The sequence below is a fragment of the Drosophila takahashii genome, chromosome 2R, assembly GCF_030179915.1.
Source record: "Drosophila takahashii strain IR98-3 E-12201 chromosome 2R, DtakHiC1v2, whole genome shotgun sequence".
In the NCBI taxonomy this organism is placed as follows: Eukaryota; Metazoa; Arthropoda; class Insecta; order Diptera; family Drosophilidae; genus Drosophila; species Drosophila takahashii.
Genome location: NC_091679.1, coordinates 17,504,013 through 17,518,733, shown reverse-complemented (window position 1 = coordinate 17,518,733; position 14,721 = coordinate 17,504,013). Strand labels below are relative to the sequence as shown.

Genomic DNA, 14,721 nt, shown 5'->3' with positions numbered 1-14,721 from the left:
ACAAATCTTCTGCGATGCCTTTTTTATAATTCCCAACTGGGTCTATCCCTTCATGAACCAAGCCCAAGTCAGATTCTGAGTCATTAAGGCTTATTTTCTTCCTTAAGTCTTTAATATACTTCCACACTAGCTGGAAGTCAAGTGCAACCCGCACCAAAAGTCTTCTTTTTATTGCAGGTTGTCGGAAGCAGACAAATCTTTACAGTTAAATTAAAATGTAAACAATCGACTGTTATCTATTGCAATGAGATCACTGTAAACTTCAGCTGCCAGCATTAACTTCTCACTCTCTCTCTCACTCTCTCTGTGTCGGTCACATAACTTTTGTTACTTTGGTATGTTGCTCGTTGATCGGAAGAGATCAACCCAAATATAACGATTAAATATACGAGTTATTATTGGAATAAATAAAGCTGCCAAAAAGCTGGCAGCGTCAACAATGGTGACCCCGAAGTGATTGTGGTTCTGGAGTTCGTTAAAAAGTTTAAATTGAAAATAATTTTGGAGCCAAAGCTTAAAGTGCTGTGCAATAAAGTTGATAACAGCCAGTGGATTTGCTAATAATTGGATCAAATTTGTTTGATCAAACGGAGTCTTAAAACGGTTTAACTGCAAGCACATACATACATACATACATAACTTTAAATTCCATTTTATCCGAATTTTTATTTACAATAAAATGAATAAAAAATGTCGAATCGGTTCCTGAGAAGATCGTTTTTCTGAAACGCAAAACTTTTGATCGACTTAAAGTCATCGGCATTGAACTAGCTCCTGACAAAGTTGGATCAATCAGTGTTATCGATTTGGATGTTCGCTTACACCTAATTAATCAAATTAAAACCACTTATAACCGTAATCAAGACTTACTAGAGTGTCTCGATTTTAGTCAAATTGGCCAACCGTTTCGAGATGAATTTGATGAAATGGCGTTACTTCTTGAGTTAAGCTTAAGAGGTCACATTCAACAACGGAAAGGTTGTGAGGAAGTCAAGTCGAAAAACTTCCTACAAATCTCGAGGCAGGAGAGCCCCTAGCAACAGCGAAGGCAGCGAGAATGTGGCAGAATCCAAGGGCATCCAGGTCCACCGGTGAATACTGGACTTTGGACCCAGCCAAAGCGGAGAGACCGCAAAATAACGGTGCCGCGCTGGACCTTGGACCCACGCCGCCGAAGGGCATTAAGGTCGAATGGTAAAGCCGTGGACTTTGAACCGGCGCAAAGAGGATGCATCGTGAATTAACGGGACATCTTGGACCTTGGACCCGATGCGTGCCGTGTGCAATGGGAACTAAAGGGACACACTTGGACATTGGACCCTAGCGAGCCGTGTGCAGCCTATAAAAGGACGGCGCAAGCGCAGCTCAAGGCAGTCAGTTGGAGTTCGCGCGACAGTCAGTGCAGTAAGCGCCGCAGTTCATGCAGCCAGGAGGAGATGCGACGCTGGCAGCCGGAGTACAGGACAGACAACCAAGATACGCGAGCGGAAGTACAACAAGTAAACCAGATATCAAAAATACAAGTGTGAGGATTCAATCGAGTGCGTGGCCGTGAGAGTACCGTGGAATCCCAGATCACGCTAGGCCAAGGCTAAGACTGCAACGGTGAGATCTGCAGGACACAGAGATTGGAGTGGAGACGAGTGTCCTTCATGACCCAAGTCCAAGTCAGATTCTGAGTCATTAAAACTTATTTTCTGTCTTAAGTCTTTAATATACTTCCACACTAGCTGGAAGTCAAGTGCAACCCGCACCTTTATAAGGTGTAGGATAAAATCACTTTTGGCAAGGTAATTGGACAACTACCCTTTTATACCCTTGCAGAGGGTATAATGATTTCAGTCAGAAGTTTGCAACGCAGTGAAGGAGACGTTTCCGACTCCATAATCTCTAAACCAATAGAATTCAAGGAATAAAATTTGGTCAGTAGCAAATTCCACCCAGAACGGATTGACCTGAAAATCTTGAAAAATCAAATTAATTCGGAAATAATTAGGCGCAGAGTGTGACAGAAAGATTAAAAAAAAAACGACCCCAAAGTGCCCCAAAAATCGATTTTTTTTTACCTTTTTTTGTTTTGCCATTTCTCTGTTATAAATGTTGTTAAAATGATTTAAAAATGTGATTTTCATAATCTTATGGCATACCAGCAAATAACTGCATTTAAATTTCTTGGAGATTCAGAAAATGAAAATACCACAGCCAACAGTTTTAAAACGAAACTACCACACTAATAATACGTTTAAAATTCGCGGTTAAAAAATCGATTATATCGCAAATCTTTTCTTTTGCGCCTTTTTCTTAAGTAAACGTTAAATTTAAAAGTACCGGTAGACCTTACAGAAATCCCATTTAGCTGAATTTTACAGTCAAAGTTTTTCTTAAAATTGCTTTTGTTTTTTAAAATGCGATCAGCAAACTATTTATTAGTTTTCAAATGTTGAGTTATCGACAAACTTTGGATTTGTAAAAACAAAAACAAACAATGATTTGCTCTGCTATGTACACACACACGCACAAAATAAATATATCAAAAAAATGCGTATTTTACACACACAGCCATTAGATACATATGTATATGCGTGTGTAGGAATTGAGATTCGCTCAAATTCAAATTCAAGATAATACTGATATCCTTTTGCTAACAGAATATTTCATTTACATTTCCACAACATACTTACATAAGACATTTTGTAACCGATTTTTGTGACAGTAGTCAATAGTCGACCTTGTTGCGCCCCTTATAAAGGTATATTCTCCTTCTTGGTCACTGATTGTCCTGCCGTTCATTTCCGTCAGTCCCAGTGATTCGCACATCTCAACAATTTTTGCGCCTTTGTTGTCTGAGATTTCGTCCTTAGATTTACAAATAGTGCTGCTGGTCCTGAGGTCAATATTTGTGGGTTCTGATGTGGCTTGTGCTTTTCCGATGCGAGCATTTATATCCTCCATTTATCAGTCCGAAATCGTACACCTTTTCAAAATCTGCTTGCCAGTTATTGCAGTTAATGTATACTGGAAGTATATGTAGTTTTTCGTCTTTCGTGTTTAGTTCCATGACTTCTGTGTTTTCCTTGCTCGTAAAAGTAATGTGTCCTTCGTTCACCAGCTGCTTTTGGATTCCGTATACACTTCCTCCGCTGGCCCGTCCACGGGCTGCTACTCTCACTGCTGGTATCCAATGCAGCACGTGATCAGGAAAGTAATTAGCAAAACTCGTTTCGTCGTTGGTCAGAAAAGTTTCAAATAGTAGAAAAATATCGAATTGTGTTACATAACACTAGTTTACAGCCGAAATGCTCCCCAGCAATTGATGGCAAATTCTGTTAGTTTTAGACCCCTAGATCACGAAAATATGCCTAATTTTTTTTTTTTAAGATTTTTTAAAGTTAATTATAATTAAAGAATTGTTTAAGTAATGTCTTATTTGGGACGGTACTACATTGGGGACATTTAGTTTTTTGAATTTAGTTTGCTCGATATAACTTCGTAGTTTAGGGCTATTTTATATGAGGTACCATATATGTTCTCCAGGACATTTTGTGCTAACTCTTCTCCACACATCAGCGTGCCGTCTTTATTTCAGTAGAACCATCTACCTTCTATAACCATGCGATCGTTTCTAACAGTGACCTTAAAGTTTTTGTGGCTCGCCAGAATGTCCTGGCGGAGGCCTAGCATCACGCGTTTTTTAAGTCTCCTTTCGATAAGATGATCCTGTTCGATTGAGACTCGCGTTCCTTTCAGGTTTTTGGTGTGCTTAAGGATGGTCTGTACTGCGCTTACTGTATTTAGTTCAATCAGAACAGCCATTTTTCCGTCGGCGTCGTGCAGCTTCTTTACCGAGTCTATCTCCATACGGTCCTTTATCAACATTTTCCTCTTTATTAGGTCAGATACAGCATTAAATTGTTTTTTTTCGGATTTTAGACCTCGGATAATTATGTTTTTTCTTTTATTTGCGTCTTCTAGTTGTAGAAGTCTTGCTTGTTTGTTTTCGTTGTCGCTTTTGATTGTGATAATCTCTGCCTGCAATATTGAAATGGAGTGGGGCGGGTCTTTCAACTTCGGCTTGGATGAACGTAGGGCAGGAAATAGACGGCCGCAATGCGTGTTTTCACGTTATAAAAAATTCCACGGTTTATTTCCAAAATAACTTCACTGGTCGACTTTGTTACACTTGAAAATTAGAACTAACTTAAAACTACAGGGTGGAAGCTCCAAGAGCCGCTTGGAGAGCGGAGTGGAGACACTTAACAGTGCGAGAGAGCGAGATGCGAGCGATCTGGAAGAACTGCTGTCTCGACTGTCAAGGCTCCAGGGGCGCTTGAAGGGAAAATTGGCCGGGGCTGGGGGCGCCGCTTTGGCGCGAACAAATATTTTGTTTTCCTCTGTTAGCGAATCGACCTTTGTTGAAAGACATTCTACATTTTGCCGAATCGTATCCATTTTTATGGCAATTTTGTAGCTAGTTCTTTTAGCTTTGAGTCGAACATACCCTCCAGCAAGGATTTCAGATCTTTAAGATCTACCAGGTTGCCTGTGTTTATTGGTAAGGGATTATTTTGCGGGGGAGTGTCTGATCAATTCCGTTTTGAGACGCTAGCAGGTGTCGCATTGAATGTCCCGGTCTGACCGGTACCCTGAGGCTTAGTAGGGGTCCTGGCGAGTCCTAACATTTTTATTTAGTTTTGTGCAGAGATGAGATTTAACAGAATGCCTAAAACGCTGCTTTATATTTTTTCTAAACTTTTCTAGACGCCACCTATTGGCTAAAGCTGGGACCGTAGATTGGACTAAGCTATTATTCTGGTGTGCGTTCGATAAGCAAGAGCTTTGGATCCGACTCACTGTGATTGCTTCTCAGCTGTTGTGTTCCGTCACTAGTTTAGTTTGCGCCTAATCATTGCCGGTCTTCTGAGTGGTTTTTTCTTTTGGTTTTCCTCCTTTGCCGTCGGTTTCCACCAACAAAAATGGTCTGTTTGAGTGAAAAGCCGCGTTTCCAGGTCGGTTTGGGAGGGGCGATACCAAGTGATTTTAGCCAGATCCGGAGGTGTTTGGCCAGAGATTTCACGGAGCCGATGTAGCCCCTGCCAAGTGACAGTGTTTAGGTACGTCCAGCAGGGCTATGGCGGACCAGGATTCTTATATTTTGAAAATAATTCAGGAGCCACTTTTTGCACGTCCGTACTGCGTATCTTCTTCTTTTCTCCAAATGAATATGTATTATAACGATTAAATATACGAGTTATTATTGGAAAAAATAAAGCTGCTAAAAAGCTGGCAGCGTCAACAATGGTGACCCCGACGTGACTGTGGTTCTGGAGTTCGTTGAAAAGTTTAAACTGAAAATAATTTTGGAGCCAAAGCTTAAAGTGTTGTGCAATAAAGTTGATAACAGCCAGTGGATTTGCCAATAATGGGATCAAATTTGTTTCATCAAACGGAGTCTTAAAATGGTTCAACTGCAAGCACATACAAACATACGAACAAACTTCACAGCGTTTGTTGGCGCTTGCACACACAGTCTTCTAAAGAAGTTTTCGTTCAGATAACTTTAAATTCCATTTTATCCGAATTTTTATTTACAATAAAATTAATATAAATGTTGAATCCTGAATTGCCTCCTGAGAAGATCGTTTCTCTGAAACGCAAAACTTAGGTTTCTTTTGATCGACTTAAAGTCATCGGCATTGATGACAAAATTGGATCAATCAGTGTTATCGATTTGGATGTTCGCTTACACCTAATTAATCAAATTAAAACCACTTATAACCGTAATCAAGACTTACTAGAGTGTCTCGATTTTAGTCAAATTGGCCAACCGTTTCGAGATGAATTTGATGAAATGGCGTTACTTCTTGAGTTAAGCTTAAGAGGTCACATTCAACAACGGAAAGGTTGTGAGGAAGTCAAGTCGAAAAACTTCCTACAAATCTCGAGGCAGGAGAGCCCCTAGCAACAGCGAAGGCAGCGAGAATGTGGCAGAATCCAAGGGCATCCAGGTCCACCGGTGAATACTGGACTTTGGACCCAGCCAAAGCGGAGAGACCGCAAAATAACGGTGCCGCGCTGGACCTTGGACCCACGCCGCCGAAGGGCATTAAGGTCGAATGGTAAAGCCGTGGACTTTGAACCGGCGCAAAGAGGATGCATCGTGAATTAACGGGACATCTTGGACCTTGGACCCGATGCGTGCCGTGTGCAATGGGAACTAAAGGGACACACTTGGACATTGGACCCTAGCGAGCCGTGTGCAGCCTATAAAAGGACGGCGCAAGCGCAGCTCAAGGCAGTCAGTTGGAGTTTGCGCGACAGTCAGTGGAGTAAGCGCCGCAGTTCATGCAGCCAGGAGGCACGGGACGTGTCGGTCGAAAGATGCGACGCTGGCAGCCGGAGTACAGGACAGACAACCAAGATACGCGAGCGGAAGTACAACAAGTAAACCAGATATCAAGAATACAAGTGCGAGGATTCAATCGAGTGCGTGGCCGTGAGAGTACCGTGGAATCCGAGTGCTCAACGCCCAGATCAAGATACCAGATTTATGACGCTAGGCCAAGGCTAAGACTGCAACGCACACTGGGCCAGAAAATTAATTTTTTTGTCCAAAAATCTGCAATTTCTTTCCTAGGACACTTAGAGGTATGCAGTTTTTTGCGTTTTTTTCTTAAAAGATTGAACTTTCCAACGAACTAAAAGTACAATTTCTTGGAATTTTATATGATGTAGATAATCCTAACCACAGTCGGAAAATTTTTCGTACTTTTCGGTTTATCATTTTTAAAAAAATAACTAGAAGGCGCAATCAATTCATTTTCACTCACGATAAAGTATGAGATAAGACAAACTATTTGTTTAATTTGTTTATTGTTTATTTGACATATTCTGAAGTCATCACAAATGTATGCTACATTTATATTTGCATAGTCCAGATTAAAAAGATAGATATAGACTTCGAAAGTACCATGATCGATTATTGAGCGTAAAAATAGATATTAGATGTTAGTCACACTAAAATCAAATTTTTGCGCGCAAAATGTTCACTAAAACCTGAAGAAAAAAAGTACGGCATACTTTTGGGGTCTCTTAGCAAAGCTCTACAAAATAGCTCGACTCCGAGTTAAGCGTTTAATTAAAACTTAAATTACCGAAAACTAAAGCAAAACCGCATCGAGTTGGCGGTATACGCTTTTAGTAAATTGATCAACGAATTTTTTTTTTAAGGATTGAACTAATTTGGGGATGGCCCTTTGTTCGATCGCGGCCGAACTTGTTTTATGTTCACCGGGCGCAGTACAAGAATAAGAAGTCGGCTTTAGAATGTAGTTATAAATTTATTTGGAGAAAAAGCGGCGCGTGATGTGCGTCGTCGTCGAGAGTATTTCAGTAGTGGACTTTGAGCTTAGAAGCCACGTTATGCAACACTAGGTGGGAGTTGCAACGCGTTAGCCCTAGCTTACAGAGTTGCCATACAGTTACATTGATTTAACTAAGTTTACGTTATATTCAAATGCTCCTCCGACATACTCCCCTCGTTGAAAGTACGCAGATCTTTCAATTACAATCAAAAGGAAGAGGAGCTAATTTATGAATTGCCCTACGCAGGGGGCCTTTAGCGGTATGCAGATCCACGACTCGTACTCGGTGGTCTCGTCCGTAAGTAACTCCAGTGACTCTTGCTAGGCTCCAGCATCGAGGAGGAAAGTTGTCCTCGTGCACGATGACGAGTTGACCGACCTGGATGTTGGCTTGCGGCTTGGTCCACTTGCCGCGAACTTGAAGAGAATGGATGTAGTCCCTTCGCCACCTGCGCCAAAAGTGTTGATTGATGAATGTCACGCGTTGCCATCTGGTTAGATAGCGCAACTTGGAGTCGTCGTCCTCCTCTGTTGGGTTATAGAGAGATTCATCTGGTGCAGACAATAAAGCTGACCCAATTAGGAAATGGGCCGGCGACAATGCAGCTCCATCATTTGGGTCGTCCGATACTGGCGCAATGGGGCGTGAATTCAATATGGCTTTGACTTCTGCGAGGACGGTCAGGAGCTCTTCGTATGTAAAGTTTGCTTCTGCGATGTTTTTCAGCAGGAGCGTTTTAGCTGATTTGACAGCCGCCTCCCAGAGGCCGCCGAAATGTGGGGCTCTGGGAGGGATGAAACAGAATGAGAATCCCTTGCGAGCGCTGTATGACTCTAGAAGACTGATGGATTCAGGCTCCAGTAATGCAGTTTGGAACTCCTTCATTTTGTTGGCAGCTCCCACGAAGTTTTTTGCGTTATCGCAGTAGATGCGTTGCGGTAACCCACGCCGGGCAATAAACCTTCGAATGCAGGATAAGAAAGCATTAGTTGTAAGCTCGGAAACTAGTTCGATGTGGGTAGCCTTCGTTGCAAAGCACACAAATATTGAAGCGTAAGTTTTGTACGGGGACTTGCTTCGAATTTTGTATGAGGTCAGGAAGGGACCGCAAAAATCGACGCCTGACACCAGGAACGCTCGTTCGCCGACAAGTCGATCTGGAGGGAGATTTCCCATGATCTGGGACATAAGGCGAGGCTTGTAGTGGAAGCAGTGAGTGCATTCCCGTACCACTTGACGCACTAACGCTCTGCCGTTGATGACCCAAACGTTTTCGCGAAGTAAGGAAAGCAAGACTTTCGGTCCTGCATGTAGGTTGGAACGGTGAAGGAACTCGACGTATAGCCGTGTAAAGCGATGCTGTTTTGGCAAAATGGCTGGATGCTTAGCGCTGTATGGCAGATCGGAATTATCCAGTCTTCCCCCTACTCTCACCAGGATCAGGATTGCATTGCCGATATGCATTTTGTCTAAATACGGAGTCAGTCCTTGAAAGCTAGACTTTAATGGCTTGTCATTCAGTAATAAATTGATCTCTGTGCTATATACCGTTTGCTGAATTTGTGCTACGATTCTCCAAAACGTTTGATTTAGCTCGATCGCTGGCACGTGTACTACATTTTGAACAGTTGAATGTCTAGCTGCAGGGACCCTATTAAATACTCTAAAAATGAAGGATAGCGTACGCAGGATACGAAAGTATGACGATGACCGCTCGATAAGATCATCTAGAATGCTGGGTACTACAATAGCACTCGAAGTTTCGACTATCATAGATTTGGGTTGCATCTCGATTGATGACTGGAGGGGTGGATTTACTGGATTAGGCAGACAAGGCCATTCGCTTTCCGACCCTTTCAGGAAGTCGGGTCCAGTAAACCACATGTTATGCTCAAGATCCTTTACTGAGCATCCTCTGGATACGATGTCCGCAGGATTTTTGCTTGTTGATACGTAGCGCCATTCAACATCTTGTGTGTACGACTGAAGCTCAGATATCCTGTGAGATTCAAAAGTTGGCAATTGCGACGAGTGTTTCCCAAGCCATTGTAGAACGGTCTTCGCATCGGTCCAAAAGTATACCTTTGAGATGTAAGGCTCGAGTTTGTGTTTGAACTTTTGATATGTTCTATTAAGCAGCACGGCTGCAGAGAGCTCAAGCTTTGGGATTGACAAGGATTGAATTGGAGCGACTCTTGACTTTGCAACTAATAAGCTGACCTTTACTACACCATTGATTATGCTGCGAATGTAAAGGCAGCAGCCGTATCCTCGTTTGCAGGCGTCCGCAAATCCGTGAAGCTCGCTTTGGTATTGTTGTGAGGTTGATACGTATCGTGGAATTTTCACTATGGATAAGTTTCGCAAGTCATTTTTTAAGTTGTCCCAGACGATTCCGAGATCGTTGGGAATTGGCTCATCCCAAGAAAGTTTGCGGATAACTAAATCTTGAATGAACGTTTTGCAATTCATGAGGACAGGCGCGATAAGTCCAAGCGAATCGAATATTCGTGATACTTCTGATAGGATAGTCCGTCTAGTAGAAGTCGAAGAAAACTCGAATTTGAACTGGAAAATGAATACGTCGTCTGATGGCTGCCATGCTAGTCCAAGCATTTTCGTTGATTTCAATTCCTCCAGCTGCATTGAAATTTCGCCGTCTGATGAATTACCTAGTGTGGGTGAATTACTGTTGAATTTGGTCATCGTCAATCCAGCCTGACTTAGCATTTTCGAGACTTCCGTTTTCTTTTGTAGTGCAGTGTCTATATCGTCTGCGCCTGTAAGAAGATCATCGACATATAGATCAGTTCGGAGTACTGCAGCGGCGAGAGGATATTCTAATTCGTTTAACTTGGCTATGTGAAACAGACTCCGAATGGCAAGGAAGGGAGCTGCTGAGACACCGTAGGTCACCGTATTTAGTTGGTAGATCTGTAGAATGTCTGTATCGTTTTCTCTCCAGAGAATTAGCTGAAATTTTCTATCTCGCTCGTCAATTACAAATTGGCGATACATCTTTGAGATGTCACCTGATAAAGCGTAACGATTGAGCCGAAATGAAAGCAATGTCGTGATTAAATCTTGTTTTATTGTGGGTCCTACCATTAGAATTTCGTTTAATGCTACGCCGGAAGAAGATTTTGCGCTGGCATCAAACACTACTCGTAGCTTAGTGGATAGGCTCTGGGGCCGTAACACGCAATGGTGGGGAATAAAGAAATGGGGCTCACTTTTGTCAACGTCGTGTATGAGTGACATGTGACCTGTTGTGATGTAGTCGCGCATGAATTGAACATATGATTCCTTTAAGGACTGATTGTTATTTAGCCTACGTTCGAGTAGGGAAAAACGTTTGGCGGCGCTGTCGTATGATTGGCCTAACGTTTGGGGTGATTCCTTAAATGGAAGTCGAACGGTAATGCGACTGTTGGATCCAACAGCAACTGTGTTCTCGTAATGCTGTTCACAGAGCTGTTCTTCTTCGGTAAGAGTTTGTCGTGGCGTTTGATACTCTTCCACTTTCCAAAAGTGTGAAAGGATTTCATCTAGAGATGGTTGATTTTGAACGAAATTGCATTTGTAGCGCTCAGGCTCAGTAGGCAACATCGTACTTCCACCAACTACCCATCCGAAACTTGTATTGATGAGCGTGGGCATTTTCGTACCCATTGTGCATTTTCCAACTCGGATGGCTTCGAAGAATCCTTCAATTCCGATCAAAATGTCGATTTTGCTGTGTTGAAAGAATGTTGGATCAGCTAGTACGATTCCTTCTGGCATATTCCATTCAGTTATGTCAACGCCCTTACTAGGTTGTTGAGCACAAATGGATGCGATCACCGCGAAATTGGATGTCCATTGAAAGTCCGAAACTCGTGATTTTAGAGTTGTATGTACGCTGTAATTGATTTGCCTTGAGGTGTCAGAAATACCACTGATCGCTTGGCTGACGCGGCATTTTGATAACTGCAGACGCTTCGCAGTCTCCTCCGTGATCAAGTTAAGTTCCGAACCTGAATCTAATAACGCTCTGACTATCTGAAACTGGCCGTTTCCGTCCTTGATATGGACTACTGCTGTTGGTATGAGACTTCTCTTTGCGGTACGTGCTAGAAGAGAAATCTGTGGTGCCTGCGGTGCTGTTGCTTGACTCTGATGTAAAACTGTTGACCGACCCTCGATGGATGCTACCTGCCCTTGATTTCGTGAGAATTCATGCAGGAGAGTGTGATGCGCTGTTTGGCAGACTCTGCACCTCGAATTAGATGAGCATTCGGTTGCAGTGTGAGATTTCCGTAAGCAGTTGAAGCAGAGGGGTGTATTTTTTGCGAAATCCTTCCGTTGAGCTAAGTTTAATTTAGCAAAGGCCTTGCAATGAGATATATAGTGAGTGGCTGACTCACAGTAAACGCAGCTAGCCTGTGTAGTAACAAATGCCTTCGGCAATGAACTTGGTAATGCCTTCGGCTTCTGACACCAATCACTTTGGCGGTTCTTGATTGCGCTCCGGTGACGACCTTCTAGGAACTGGCATCGGTGTGTAAGTGTTTTACAAAAGTCGTCCCAATTGGGTAGCTCGTCGAAAGATTGTTTTTCATCGTAGCTGAGACGAGTATCTGCGTCCACTTTTGCCAGAACCAAGTTGATCATTATCGCGTTCATAATATCATCCGCGCTGCCCAAAGAAAGGAGAGATCCTCGGATAGCTGACGATGTATCAATTAGCCGCTGAAGTCCTGCCGCATCTGGCTTGACGATCGCTGGAAGGTTGAATAGGTTCGTGATGGAATCTAAAAAGATAAGTACGCTATTATCATAACGCTCCTTGAGTCGATCGAATGCCTGGAGTAGTTATCTTCAGTCACTTGATACGCACTGACTACTTCAAGTGCTGGTCCTGACAAACAGTTTAGCAAATAATTGAATTTGTCGATCTGAGGAATTATGGGATCACTATGTACAAGATTAATGAACGCTCCCTCGAATCGTTTGTAGTTGCTGTAGGTTCCGTCGAAGTTTGGCAACTTTAAACTTGGCAACCGGGATTGATGTGCGCTTGCTGTTGTATTGAGAAAGGTAGACTCGTGAAGGCTCGTGCGCCGTTGTTTGTTGATGAGGAATTTTAATTTACTTTTTGTCTCAACAAATAAGATTTCACCCACTGCGCGTCCGTCGTCGTCAATGTCTAATTCTTCGATTCTAGTTTGCAGCTGGGATAACTGCCGAAAATATGCCTCTAGAATCTGCACATTGCAGTCTAGGGATTCCGCCGTTTCATTTGAGTTGGATTCTACGCGGTCAGCTAAACGTTTGATATTGTCCTCGACCTTTGATCGTTGTTGCCGCAGTGAAGGTAGCTTCTCGTTGTTGGTCGCGTCGCCTTTGTTGTTTGGACTCATGGCGTTGAGCTTGACTATAAATTTTGGAACGACTATATAAAGGGAATGGTCTACAGCTCGAAAAAGAACCGTTCTGCTACCGGGAATTAGTTTACCCTGATCTGTACCTAAAGTGCAGCTCGGCGTTAGAAAATTGGCAAATACGTAGACACAAATTCAGCAAAGGCACTTAAGCAGCTGTAAAGCGTATGTATGTATTTATTTTTGGCGGTATGCGAATATGGGAACAGAGATAGATGACAATGTTTGTATGTGTGTACTCACGGCACGCTTTCACGTGTGTATGTATGTGTGTGCGGTAACGGAATTTTTCGTCCGTGTTTGTGCACAAGTTGACCACTGCACGTGGCTGCAAATCGCTGACTGGGAGAAGGAAGAAGTTATGCAATCTTGGCGCAATGGTGGTCCAGAAAGATTCCGTGCTTCGTGCTCCTTAACGCTGGCGATGATCCAGAATATGGTTGACCTGTCTCCAGACAGGCGGACAATGCTGCTGATGTCTCTCCGTCAATTCCGGTAAGCTGACTCGTTCGATGTTGACTGCCGCTGTCGTCGCCCGTGGTTGGTGCGATGCGCTGGACGCTTTTCCAAATCTAAGACCAATTCTGAACCTCCGCTTATTCTGTACTGCGTCCTGTCACGGTCGCCAAAATGTTCGATCGCGGCCGAACTTGTTTTATGTTCACCGGGCGCAGTACAAGAATAAGAAGTCGGCTTTAGAATGTAGTTATAAATTTATTTGGAGAAAAAGCGGCGCGTGATGTGCGTCGTCGTCGAGAGTATTTCAGTAGTGGACTTTGAGCTTAGAAGCCACGTTATGCAACACTAGGTGGGAGTTGCAACGCGTTAGCCCTAGCTTACAGAGTTGCCATACAGTTACATTGATTTAACTAAGTTTACGTTATATTCAAATGCTCCTCCGACACGGCACTTGAAAAGCAACTTACTCATTTGCCAAAAAAAGCCGGAAAAATCAACAAATAAATTTTAAGAAGCAAGTAAGACATACGAGCTATATTATATTTTTTATTTGTTAAAAATAATCACATTTAACAGTTTCGTAAAGATTCAAACATCTACATCAGCATCTTTGACTTTCAGATTTTTTTTAATTGTCATCAATATTTGATGAAAATCCCACTTTGAAAATACGGTAAAAGAAAACTACTTGCCCGAATTCTTTAGAACTTTTGCATAAATTATTTTAATGTATTATGAAAAGGAATTCAAATTTAATAAGGTCATTTTCTTAAAAAACCAAAACGTATTTTTGGCCAAAAATTGGATCGGCTTGCCCAGTGTGCAACGGTGAGATCTGCAGGACACAGAGATTGGAGTGGAGACGAGTGCAGGATAGGAGCAGAGTCGAGTTAAGGACGAGCGACCGGCAGGGTGAGGGTGAGGCTGAATCCTCAGATTTGACCTTTCGGGACATTTGTTTCTCAGGCTAGCGCCAGACCTACCCCAGGGAACACGACGAAACAGGTGATCCGAGGATCATTCTGGTCGGACCCGAAAGGAAGGTTGTGCACACTTTTGAGTCCTACAAGCCGGGTGGAACTGGAGAGACGCCGATTGAGAACAACGCCGCAAGAGTCCACAAGTAGCACGAAGGGATACGAGAGCAGCGACGCCGTCGAGAAACGCACGAAGTGAATCTTGAGCCGAGGAAGGCACGTCGCCGACCAGGCAAGCCGCAACAGCCAGCTGACGAAGAAACCAATTCCAACGAAAAGAAAGACATAATAAAGTTTTCCAATTTCTCCCAATCGGATATCACTGCATTCTCTTGGGTCGCGGGCAGTCACGCAATACAAATTTTGGTGGGACGAACACACAATATCTCTGAGCTAGTCGCGGCGTTTACGTAGCGATCTAACAGTTGAAAGCAGTTCGAACTCTACCATGAGCAACGATGATTCGTCAAACTGTATGGTGTGTAATCGCTCTCGTCGTC

General features: G+C 43.0%; 1 protein-coding gene across 1 annotated transcript; it reads right to left on the bottom strand.

Annotated features, from left to right (window-relative positions):
* Positions 1-7,557: 7,557 nt before the first annotated feature.
* Positions 7,558-8,826, bottom strand: LOC138912191 (uncharacterized). The gene has a single exon (XM_070212056.1). It carries the CDS (start codon positions 8,824-8,826, stop codon positions 7,558-7,560), a length of 1,269 nt encoding a protein of 422 aa, XP_070068157.1.
* Positions 8,827-14,721: the final 5,895 nt, after the last annotated feature.